Source organism: Passer domesticus, unplaced genomic scaffold (assembly GCF_036417665.1).
Source record: "Passer domesticus isolate bPasDom1 unplaced genomic scaffold, bPasDom1.hap1 HAP1_SCAFFOLD_44, whole genome shotgun sequence".
NCBI classification, from domain to species: domain Eukaryota; kingdom Metazoa; phylum Chordata; class Aves; order Passeriformes; family Passeridae; genus Passer; species Passer domesticus.
This window is the reverse complement of record NW_026990160.1, coordinates 1,148,158-1,160,152: the sequence shown is the minus strand read 5'-3', so window position 1 is coordinate 1,160,152 and position 11,995 is coordinate 1,148,158. Positions and strand designations below refer to the sequence as shown.

General features: G+C 54.9%; 1 protein-coding gene across 1 annotated transcript; it reads left to right on the top strand.

The window, feature by feature from the left end:
- The first annotated feature begins 7,358 nt into the window (after positions 1-7,358).
- On the top strand, positions 7,359-11,119 carry LOC135292724 (uncharacterized). The gene is made up of 8 exons (XM_064406822.1): positions 7,359-7,455; positions 7,543-7,614; positions 7,702-7,800; positions 8,254-8,361; positions 9,022-9,093; positions 9,719-9,790; positions 10,097-10,210; positions 10,839-11,119. Exons 1-8 carry the CDS (start codon positions 7,404-7,406, stop codon positions 11,006-11,008), a joined length of 759 nt encoding a protein of 252 aa, XP_064262892.1. The 5' UTR covers positions 7,359-7,403; the 3' UTR covers positions 11,009-11,119.
- The last annotated feature ends 876 nt before the right edge of the window (positions 11,120-11,995 follow it).

Here is an 11,995-nt window from a genome sequence, read left to right as displayed (position 1 = left end):
CTTGGAGGTCAGGTGCTGCTGTCGTAGCAAGGTGACCCTCTTAAATGTCTCAAACTCAGGTAATCCCAAGATAACAACAAAACAAGGGGTAAAACATATCTATCTATATATAAAACTTCTCTTAACAAATATACATGATATTTCTCCTTTATTGTGAGACTCAACTGTCGCATTATTCATCTATCACAGGCTCGAGCCCAGCTTCAGCTCAGGTGTCTGTGTGCTACCACCAGCACTGGCGGAGCTGCTCGTCTGGGCACAGCCAGGCATGGGCAGGCAGCAGCTGGGCATGGGGCTCATCAGACCAACAGCACCCTCATGTTATCTTTGTCTTTCATTTTAAAACATTTAGATATATTTTTCCTTTGTAGCATTGAGGAGAGTTTTTCATAGAATACGGACACCAGATATTTGTTCCCCTTTCCTCCAACAGTTCTGTAATTGATAAAGTAGCTTTACAGTCAGGGAAACCTAGAATCTTCTGACACTTTGGCAATAAAAAGTAAAATTGCTTTTAATTCTTAATGTTTAGTCTTACACAGCCCAGGCATGACCGGCATATCTCAGGGGAATTATCCCAAGCAGGCTCAGGGCACTCAGGTTCTGAGCAGTCCTGCTGGGGTCCCTCCATGGGAGACACATCCTGAAACCTGGGAGTGACTGCATGGGGTGACCATGGTGAGGACAGGACAGAGGGGGAGAGCAAGGCTCCAGTGTGTCCTTAGTGGGCCTGAGCCTGTCCCCTGGGGCTGGGGGAGCTGTCACGGGGCAGGGAGGGCCAGGGGTGGCAGTGGCTGCTCAGGGATGGCTTTGGCCCCTGTCCCTGGCAGCAGCCACTGCCCAAGCAGCTGCGCTGCCCCCGGGCTCTCCTCCCGGCCTGCTGGGCTTTGTTGGCTGGCACAGCCTGTGCCAAGGGCTGGCAAGGTGCCTGCAGGCCCCAGCTCTGGGGGAAACAGAGAACGTCCTGCCTGTATCCACTGTGCTGCCAGCTCAGCAGTGCAGCACAGCACAGGCTCACTCTCCCCACGGATCTTGTAGAGGTTCAAAGCAAGACAGGAACAAATGCCCTGATTCCACTTTGATGAATCCCAATGATTTTCTGCTTGCAGGATGGGCACAAGCAGTGCATGATAGGTATAGCAGAGCCTCTGTTCACTGTGTCACTTGCCATGGCCTCTTTCACAGTTGTATCTTTCTCCCTTCATATGTCCTGCCAAACACCTAAGGGAGAACTGGACCTCTAATTGCATCGCACATCTCCATGCCCATGCCCGATGTCCCTGTCCCAGCTGCTTTAACAGCTTGTTGCTGTGCAGATGCTGCCTCCAGCCAGACAAGGTCCTCTCCCCCTGAAGGCACTGGCCCTGCTCTCTGGCCCCTACTGAAGGTGGGCAGGGCTTGGCCCAGCTCTTCTCTTGCACTAAAGAGATGGAGCTGTCACCCCAGTGTCCGAGTGGTAGCAGCAGCAAAGCCCAGCCAGGATTAGCACTGGCTGAGTTCCGTGCCCAGGGACAGCTGTGGATGGCCACGGTGTGGGCAGGCAGGAGCCAGGCAGGGGCTGCTGTGACCAGTGGCGGGTCCCCGGGGAGGATGGGGCAGCCCATGCTGAGCGTCCCTGGGCTGAGGGACATTTCCTTCCCTGGGACCATCTGGGCCTGGACCTCCTCCAGTGGCATGCCCAGGAAAAGAGGGAAGCCATCAAGAGCCTGTGAGTTACGCAGGGATGGGGTGCAGCTTCCTCCCTCCTTGGTTAGCCAGCGGATTAAAAGAGGCCTCTAGGGTTTACGGCAAACAGGAGTGGGCAAACAGGGCCATGGCATGTCTCTGAGGGACAATTCACGAGGCAGCTTGCACAGGCAGGGCAAGCAGGCAGGGTTGCAGGTTTTCTTGCTAGGGAGGTTTACTGTGTGTTGTTTGCAGTGTTTCTGTTGGTTGCTTGGCTTTGGACTTTCTGGTAGTAATGGCTTTTACGCAATCGAAAACTGTAGTTAGTACAAGTGCATGTAACTAGGTGGAACCCTCCAAAAAGGATGTATCTGTCCTGACCCATTCCTATGCAGAGTGTTTGAGCTTAGCAGTGGTTTCAGGGGGCAGTGCGGAGAAAAGCTGCCTGCGGTGTGAACAGGTGAATGATCTCCTTTCACTGGTGGCTGAGCTTAGGGAGGAAGTTTAAAGACTAAGGAGTATCAGGGAAAGTGAAAGGGAAATAGATTGGTGGAGTTCAGCCCTTCCATCCTTACGGAAGGCCCAGCAAGAGTCACAGGACTCCTATGCTGCACACTGTCAGGCAAGAGAAGGACACCTGGTAGATGAAGGGGAGTGGAAATGGTCCCTGCAAAGGGAGGTTATGATAAAAATTCGTCCCAACCCCCGTCCCCTAGCCAGGGGCCCCTTCAGAAAAGGTATGAGCCCCTGGATCTAGAGAGTCAGCCAAATGATCAAGAAGAAAATTATCTGTCTGGAGAGCCTCCTAATTATGATTAATCTGTAACTTGGATTGCCAGCTCTAACATCAAAAAGGAGAGAAGGGTAATCGTGGTGGGTGACTCCCTTCTGAGGGGAACAGAGGGCCCCATGTCAACTGGACCCACCCCACAGAGAGGTCTGCTGCCTCCCTGGGGCCCAGGTGCAGGATATTCCTGAGGGACTTCCTGGGCTGATTCAGTCCTCTGATTATTATCCACTGTTGAAACTCCCGGCTGGCAGTGATGAGATTGAGAAGAGGAGTGTCAGGACCATTGAAAGGGACTTTAGGGCACAGGGACAAGTGGTTGATAGGACAGGGACACAGGTAGTTTTTTCCTCAGTCCCTTTGGTGGCTGAGAAAAATGGTGAAAGCAATAGGAGAGCTCATATCATCAACAAGTGGCTCAAGGGCTGGTGTCATTGGCAGAATTTTGGATTCTTTGATCATGGTGCAGCTTTGATGGCACCTGGCCTGCTGGAACCAGATGGGCTCCAGCTCTCTGTTAAGGGCAGAAGGTTTTTAGCTGATGAGCTTGCAGAACTTGTTGAGAGGGCTTTAAAGTAGGTTTGAAGAGGGAACGGGATGCGGCTGGGCTGTCTGGAAGCAGGCCCAAGGGTGGTAAGCCTGAGTTAGGGATGAAATCAGCAGCCCAGCTGAGGTGCATGGATAGCAGTGCACACAGCATGGGTAACAAACAGCAAGAGCTGAAGGCCATGGTCCAGCAGCAGAGCTGTGATGTCATTGCCATCACAGAAACGTGGTGGGATGCCTCACATGGCTGGAGCACTACACTGGATGGCTACAAGCTCTTCAGGAGAGACAGGAAAGGGAGAAGAGGTGGAGGCGTGGCTCTTTATATTAGGGAGGCTTTGGACACCATGGATATTGAAATTAATGATGATGAGGTGAAATGCCTATGGGTGAGCATTAGGGGGAAGGCCAACAAGGCTGACATCCTACTGGGAGTCTGCTATCATCCACCCAACCTGGAAGAAGTGGTGGACAGCTCATTCTATAAACAGCTAGAGGATGTTTCAGGATCATCAGCCCTTGTTCTTGTAGGTGACTTCAACTTGCCAGACATCTGCTGGGAACTTAATACAACAGAAAAAAAGCAGCCCAGGAAATTTGTGGAGTGTGTGGAGGACAAGTGTTGGTTGCAGCTGGTGGGTGAGCCCAGCAGGGGAGGGACTATGTTAGATCTGCTGTTTGCAGATAGAGGTGGGCTGGGGGGACATGTGGTGGCTGGAGGACGCTTGGGGCACAGTGATCATGAAATGATAGAATTTGTTGCATTGCAAGCTGATCTGTAGTCAGCATTAATCAAGTTCTAAGAAGCAGTCCAGCTCAGCTCCATGAACTAGCCTCTGTGTCTGACTGACAGAAGCTCACATGCAGTAGGAACTCTCCTAGGATGCAGACATTGTCTTGGTTCAGAGTCTGGGGGCACACAGATAGACCAATGAGCTGTCTCGGCCCAGGAGATTTGAATGGGCTATAAAAGAACACTCCAGACAATAAACAAGGCTGTTTTTCTGAGGAAACACGAGTGGTCTGTTGTATGTTATGTCTCAGACAGGGGAACACCAATGTATCAAGAATTCTTGGTATTTTGTGAAAACAGGAGGAACATCAATAAGACTTTTACACATGACTTTCAGAGGGCAGACTTTGGCCTGTTTAGGAGACTTCTTCAGAGAGTTCCTTGGCAAGCAGCCCTTAAAAACCAAGGAGTCCAGGAAAGGTGGGCATGCTTCAAAACAGAGATCTTGAGGGCACAGGAACAGTCTGTCCCTGGGTGCCAAAGGATGAGTCAATGAGGCAAACGCCCAGCCTGGATGGGCAAGGAGGCTTTGGAGGAATTTAGGAATAAAAAGAGGATGTGTCATCTTTGGAAGGAGGGTCAAGTCTCTCAGGAAGTTTTTAAAGGAGCTGCTAGAGCACGTAGGAAAAAAAAAAATTAGGGAGGCCAAAGCTCAGTTTGAAATTTAAATGGCGACTTCTGTAAATGGCGACTTCTGTTCTGATAATAAAAAAATGTATTTACAAATATATCACCGATAAAAGGAAGGGTTAGACCAACCTTTGTTCTTTGTTTGATGTGGGAGGGAACTTAGGAACTGCAGATGAGGAGAAGGCAGAGGCGCTGAACACCTTCTTTGCCTCAGTCTTTAGTAGGAAGACAACTTGTCCTCAGGACAAGTGTCCTGCTGGGCTGGTAGATGGTGTCAGGGAGCAGAATGGGCCCCCTGTTAGCCAAGAGGAGGCAGCCAGAGAACTGCTGAGCTGCTTGGATGTTCCTAAATCTATGGGGCCAGATGGGATCCACCCCAGGGTGATGAGGGAGCTGGCAGATGAGCTGGTGAAGCCGCTCTCCATCATTTATCAGCAGTCCTGGCTCACTGGTGAGGTTCCAGATGACTGGAAGCTGCCCAATGTGACACCCACGTACAACAAGGGTGGGAAGGAGGATCCTGGTAATCATAGGCCAGTCAGTCTGACCTCAGTACCCAGTAAGGTGATGGAACAGTTTATACTGAGTGCCATCACACAGCACTTACAGGATGGCCAGGATATCAGACCCAGCCAGCAGGGGTTTAGGAGGGGTAGGTCGTGTCCGACCAACCTGATCTCCTTTCATGAGCAAGTGACCTGCCTGGTGGATGCAGGAAAGGCTGTGGATGTGTCTATTTGGACTGCAGAAAGGCCTTTGCACTGTCTTCCACAGCACGCTCCTGGAAAAGCTGCAGCCCAGGGCCGGGAGAGGAACACTCTTTGCTGGACTCAGAACTGGCTGGATGGCTGGCCCAGAGAGGGCTGGTGAACGGTGCTGCACCCAGCTGGCAGCCAGTCACCAGTGGTGTCCCTGCGGGCTCTGTGCTGGGGCCAGCTCTGGTCAATGCTTTTATTGACAACATGGATGAGGGGATTGAGTCTTTCATTAGCAAATCTGCAGACAACACTAAGCTGGGAGAGTGTGTTGATCTGTCGGAAGGTAGGAGGGCTCTGCAGGGAGACCTGGAATGGTTGGAGTGATGGGCAGAGTCCAGTGGGATGAAGCTCAGTAGGTGCAAGTGCCCAGTGCTGCACTTTGGCCACAAGAAGCACCTGCAGTGTTCTAGGCTGGGGATAGTGTGGCTGGACAGTGGCCAGGCAGAAAGGGACCTGGGGGCACCGGTCACAGCCAGCTGAACATGAGCCAGCAGTGTGGCCTGGTGGCCAAGGAGGCCAATGGCTCATGGCCTGTGTCAGGAACAGCGTGGCCAGCAGGAGCAGGGAGGTCATTCTGTCCCTGTTCTTGGCACTGGTGAGGCCGCACCTCGAGTGCTGTGTCCAGTTCTGGGCCATCAGATTGGGAAGGACATTGAGTCGCTCGAGCACATCCAGAGGGGGCAACGAGGATGGTGAGGGGCTGGGAGCACAAGCCCTGGTGAGGAATGACTGAGAGAGCTGGGGGTGTTTACCCTGGAGAAAAGGAGAGTCCGAGGTGACCTTATCACTCCACAGCTCCCTGAAGGGTAGTTGTAGTCAAGTGGGGTTGGTTTCTTTCTCCAGGCAGCTCTGACAGAACCAGAGGACACAGTCTCAAGCTGCATCAAGGGAAATGTAGGTTGGATATTAGGAAAATGTTTTCCACAGAAAGAGTGATAAAATTCTGGAATGGCCTGCCAGGGGAGGTGGTGGAGTCACCATCCCTGGATGGGTTTAAAAGAAAGACTGAATGTGACACTCAGTGCCATGGTTTAGTTGTGGTGTTGGGACATGGGTTGGACTGGATGATATTGAAGGTCTCTTCCAACCTGGTCATTCTGTGAATTCTGTATGAATTCTGAGCTCCTCCAGAGACACAGCCTGACCAGCAATGTCAGTAGGTGAAAAATAAGGTTTCACTGAGGAATGGCCCTTTGATGAAGCACAACATTTACAATCAGGGCAGTCCATTCATGCAGACAGGCGCACACTCTGGGGGTACAGCTGAGGCCATGAGGTCACAGCAGGGCTCTGGGGTCACAGCAGGCTGAGCTCTCAGCAGGCCCTGAGGTCACAGAAGTGCCAGAGGTGCCAGAGCCCCATGGTTGCACAGCAGCACAAGGAGCCAGCATCAGTCCCTGAGCACAACTGTTGCGGCAGCAGCGGCGGTGGCAGCAGCGGTGCTGACGTTGGGACAGCGGTGTCGGGACAGCGGTGGCAGCAAGAGCTGTGGGACTGGCAGAGGGCAAGGCAGCATGGCCCTTGCTCTGCGCCTCCTACTCCTGCTGCTCCTGGCCATGGCCCTGCCTGCCAGGGCTGCCCAGGCTGCTCCGCTGCAAGCGCAGGGAGCAGGTGAGCCGGCAGCCTGGCTGCCCTTTCCCGGCACAGCGCTCCCTGCTCCCTGGGAAGCGCTGGGGATGGTTTTCTCTGTGTGTGAGGGAGAGAGTCCCAATAGGCCCTGGGCAACCCCATATTCCTCTCCTGGAAAGTTGCACAGGATAGGGAAAGAGTGTGGAGAGTGACCAGGAGCCAGCCCAGAGCTCCCCAGGCCCCTGTGCAGCTTTGGCCATGTCCATTCACATCTGACTCCCATGGCCTTACCCAGCCCCCTGCAGTGCCCAGTTCCCTAAGACGGAAGGGGATCCCAGCACACTATGAATTACAGAATCACGGAATCACTGGGTTCGAAGAGACCATCAAGATCATCAAGTCCAACCCATCCCTAAAACCTCAACTACACTATGGCATGGAGTGCCACTTCCAGTCTTTTTTAAAACACATCCAGGAATGATAACTCCACCACCTCCCCGGGCAAACTGTTCCAGTACTTCACCACGCTTTCTGTAAAATGCTTTTTCCTAATATCCAGCGTATATTTCTCTTGGCAAGCTTAGGACTGTGTCCTCTCATTCTGTCAGTTGATACCACAGAAATTATTCTGATCTGTGCTCCCTTGTAGATTGGGATGCTAGAAATGTTTTTTCTGGCACCTTGGCTGGAAGATAGATTGGATCCAGGTAAGATATCTATATTTACCATAGAATAGTAATTGACAATCTGGCAAGAACCAGGTGACAGAAGCTTCTGTGGCTGTTGTGTTACAGATGTGTCTGCCGAGGGGAATTTTCCAGCTCCTGGGCTGGATGAAGCACACAAGCCCGATTACCATGGCAGGGGTGAGTAGTGTGTCCCTGCTGACCCCACAGGCTGAGCCCTGCTTTTGTGGGATCCATTCCTGGGAAATCAAAGTGCTTTCTCTTAAGGTCCTCCAACAGGACAGACCCACGCTAAAGGAGAAAATGAATCCCTGACGCCTTCTGAACTTGTGGACCAGATGCTGAATGATCTGGAGAGACGCCGTGGTGGGTGCATTTCCCTCATGCTTCCCCTGGCACACAGCAGCCAGGGGCTTTGGCTGCACATCTGGACACTCCGTGCCCGGCACAGCGGGAAGGGATCCATGGCAGCCTCGCTGCCCCGCTGCTGCATTCACGCCCTGCAGGGCTGCTTCCCAGCCTGGCCTGGCTGCAGCTTCTGCCCAGCCCCTGCAGGAAGGCATTGGGCATTAGCTCACAGGCAGCTCCAATTGCACAACAGGACATGCTCACCCTGAGATTCCCCACAATTTCCTGGTGTCCAGGGAGATCAGGAGGCACAACTGTTTGGAGGAGGAAGGGTTTTAGGGAGAGACCCCAAAGCCCATCTGATTTCCTGAAGCCTATCCATGACTTCGACAAGCATTCCCACCTGAAGATGACACCTATCCAATGGGGAGTACCTCCATCTGATCCAGCTGTCCCTCTTCCTTTCCCCAGAAATGAAAGTAGAGCCTGTGCAGATGGAAGCACTCCCCAGAGGAAGCAGTGGTTCCGTGCCAGTCTCGGCTGCAGAAAGGGATGCCATGCCAGGCACAGGCACAGGAGGTAATTGCTGTGCCTCTGGGCCTGAGCCCTGCTGAAGCTTGAGCTGCCCTCTCTGCTGCTTGGCAGTGCGGGCACAGCCTGGACTAGAGCGGCACAGCCCAGGGGAATTATCCCGAGCAGGCTCAGGGCACTTGGGTCCTGAGCAGTCCTGCTGGGGTCCCTCCATGGGAGACATGTCCTGAAACCTGGGAGCGACTGCACGGGGTGCCCACGGTGGGGAAAGGACAGAGAGGGAGAGCAAGGTTCCAGTGTGTCCTGAGAGGGCCTGGCTGTTTGCCCTTGGGATCTGGGGGGTGTCCCCACAGAAGGAGGGCAGGAGGGACAGAGGGAGGGAGGTAGGGATGGATAGCTGTGGCACTGCCTGCTGCAGTTTTCCCCAGGGCTTTAGGGAGGATTTCCTCTGTGTGTGAGGGAGAGAGCCTCGGGGCCCTGTGCTGCTCCAGCCACCCCTCCCTGGGATGTTGCTGAGGGCAGGGAAAGAGTGTGGAGGGTAATCAGGAGCCAGTCCAGAGCTCCCCAGGCCCCTGTGCAGCTTTGGCCATGTCCATTCACATCTGGCTCCCACGGTCTTACCCGACCCCCTTGTAGTGCCCAGTCTTCTGTGGCAGAAGGGGATCCCAGCATGCAACTGATATCGTTCTGATCTCTGCTCCCTTCTAGATTGGGATCCTGATATGGATTATTTGGAAGTCCTGGTGCATAACCATTTTAAGTCCTTGGAGGATGCCGAAGGCAAGTTCAATGTGACTTTCCTGACAGAATAATCAATGTCCATGTGCAAGAGCTTGCTCATGCTACATTTCCCTTTCACATAATCTCAGGGTTAAAGTAATCTGGAAATCTTCCCCTGCTCCCTTCTGGAGCTCTGAGGGATCCCACAGGATCACTGTCAGTGGGAGGAAGGAGCATTTAGCTTTCAATCTTCCTCCTGTGTGCAATGCCAGTGTGTCCTTCCATGTGCTCTGTGCAGCCAGGGAGAAGAGCAGAGAGGGAAGGGGCCGGGCCCAGGGCTGTGCCCCGGGGCTGAGCCTTTGGCAGCTCCTTTGCCAGCCCCACGGAGCCTGAGCTGCTCCTGCTGCCACTGCCAAGCCCTGGCCCTTCCCGGTTCTGGGTTTAGAGCTGCTGGCAGCTCCAGGGAGTCCTTTCTGCCCCAACTGCCCTGCAAGAGGCTCCTTCCATCCCAGTGTGGGGCCACTGCAGGCACGAGGTCCCCCTGCCCCTGCTCCAGAGTGGAAGGCAGAGCTGAGGGAGTGCTTTGGAGGGCACCAATCACCCAGGTGCCCTCACTGCCACTCGGGCCTGAAGGAGAATCTTCAGCAGGGTCACAGGAGCTGTTGCCTCCTGGCTTTCTTTGCAGCTAACTCGGTTGGTGAAAATGATCTGGCTTCCCAACCCATGTCCAGGACTGAGCCTCTGGGAGATGGTGAAGGTAAGTCAAGGCTTTCCTCCCTAGGAGAGCTGCCAGCTCATGAGCCCAAAACTTGGCCAGCGAGACAGAGCTGCAGGTGACAGCACAAAACAATGCACGTGTTTGACTCATCCTACGCTTGCCCCTCACAATTTATGCTCAGCACTACCAGTTGTTTGGAGGAGGGAGGGCCCTGGCCCAGCCCCAAAAGCCCAGATATTTTGTGAATCTTATCCCCATTTTTGATTATCAGGCTGCCCTGAAGATGGCACCAAAGAAATGGTGAATTGTTCCATCTGATCCAGCTGTTGTTTTATGTTTCTCAAGTGATGGACCAAAAGGCTGTGCAGATAGAGGAACACCTAGGGAGAAGCAGTGGCTCATTGGCAGCCCCTGCTGCAGGAAAGAAGGCAAAGCCAGACACGGGCACAGGCACAGCAGGTAATTGCTGTGCCAGGCTCAGCCCTGGCCGGGGCTGTGTGGCAGCACCTCTTCCCCCAGGGCCTGCCCTTGCCCAGCCTGGCAGCAGCCAAAGCTGGAGGTGCCTCGGCTTCCAGGCCTCTGGAACTCGTTCAGAGCCCCAGGGAAACGAGACAGGTGCAGCAATGTCCCTCGCGCTGCAGCTGCTGCGGAGCTGGCCCTGAGTGCCCAGAGGCCCAAGGCACAGGAGCAGCCCCGAGCGGGAGCCCTGCCGCCAGCCCAGGGCCAGAGCCAGACCTGGCTCCCAACTGAGCAGGGGCTGTGCTGGGTCCTGACAGGGCCTGAGCCTGTCCCCTGGGGCTGGGGGAGCTGTCACGGGGCAGGGAGGGCCAGGGCTGGCAGTGGCTGCTCAGGGATGGCTTTGGCCCGTGTCCCTGGCAGCAGCCACTGCCCAAGCAGCTGCGCTGCCCCCGGGCTCTCCTCCCGGCCTGCTGGGCTTTGTTGGGTGGCACAGCCTGTGCCAAGGGCCGGCAAGGTGCCTGCAGGCCCCAGCTCTGGGGGAAACAGAGAACGTCCTGCCCGTATCCACCGTGCTGCCAGCTCAGCAGTGCAGCACAGCACGGGCTCACGCTCCCCATTGCTCCCACAGATGTAGCCGGCAGCACAACACGTGTTCCCGATGCCCAGAAGGGCCTCAGAAGCGGTTTGTGTCAGGGAACTCGCTGTTTGTTGGAGTTAATGGCCATTGTGGCTGGTGGGGAGCTTGTCTTCACATTGTGCTGCATTGGAATCTGGTATTCCTGGAAGAGAAGACGGTGAATGTTTTGTTGCTCTCCCCCTCAAACAGCTTCTTTTGAAAGTCTACTGCAGACAGGGAACATTCCCAGCGAGATTGCAGTGGAGTTGTGGCCAGTCCATGGTTCTCCAAATAACTCTACTGAGGGTTCTGCTGCTGCCCAGTGCTTCCACTGGCCTCTCAATTGCTGGGCCTGGTCCTGGGGGCCCTGCTGGGGCTGCACCCAGAGCTGGCTCCCACTGAGGCTGCCTGGCCAAGAGCAGCCCCAGGGGCACGGGGCAGAGGCAGAGGGAGGTGGGGAGGAGAAAGAGCAGGGCCGAGGTTGCCCTTGAAAGGAAGAGGCGCTCTGGGGCCCGCTCCTGGCCAGGGACCCTGCCCAGAGCCGTGCCCTGCTGGCCGGGGCCTTGAGGGGCAGCTGTCCAGCTGGGCCCAGCTGTGCCAGCAGCTCCAGCCGTGCTGGGGAGCCTTGCCAGCTCTGGGCCCTGCTGTGCACGAGGGTCCCTGTGTGCCACTGGCAGCTGGGGCCTCAGCCACCTCCTCTCTTCACAGGAGCACCACCTTGAAGAAAAGCTGAAAGCTAGTGGCTGGTCACGAGACCTCTACAGCCAGAAGAGCAATAGCAGCAGCTCTGAGTCTGATGATGAGTCTGATGAGTGTATATTTGCCCCTCCAACCCCTGTGGTGCTTTGAGGCGACAGGCCCAGCACTCCATGCAGGGCTGAAGGTGAGAGCCCTAGAACAGGATTTAGAAGTGCTCAAGTTAGCACTGTCTGAGAGCTTCCAAAATCACCTCTTCCCTTGTAATAAAGAGATGGAGCTGTCACCCCAGTCTCTGATGGCAGTAGCAGCAAAGCCCACCTGGCACCAGCACTGGCTGAGCTCCGTGCCCAGGGGCAGCTGGGGATGGGCATGGTGTGGGCAGGCAGGAGCCAGGCAGGGGCTGCTGCGACCAGCGGTGGGGCCCCGAGGGGATGGGGCAGCCCATGCTGAGCGTCCCTGGGCTGAGGGAC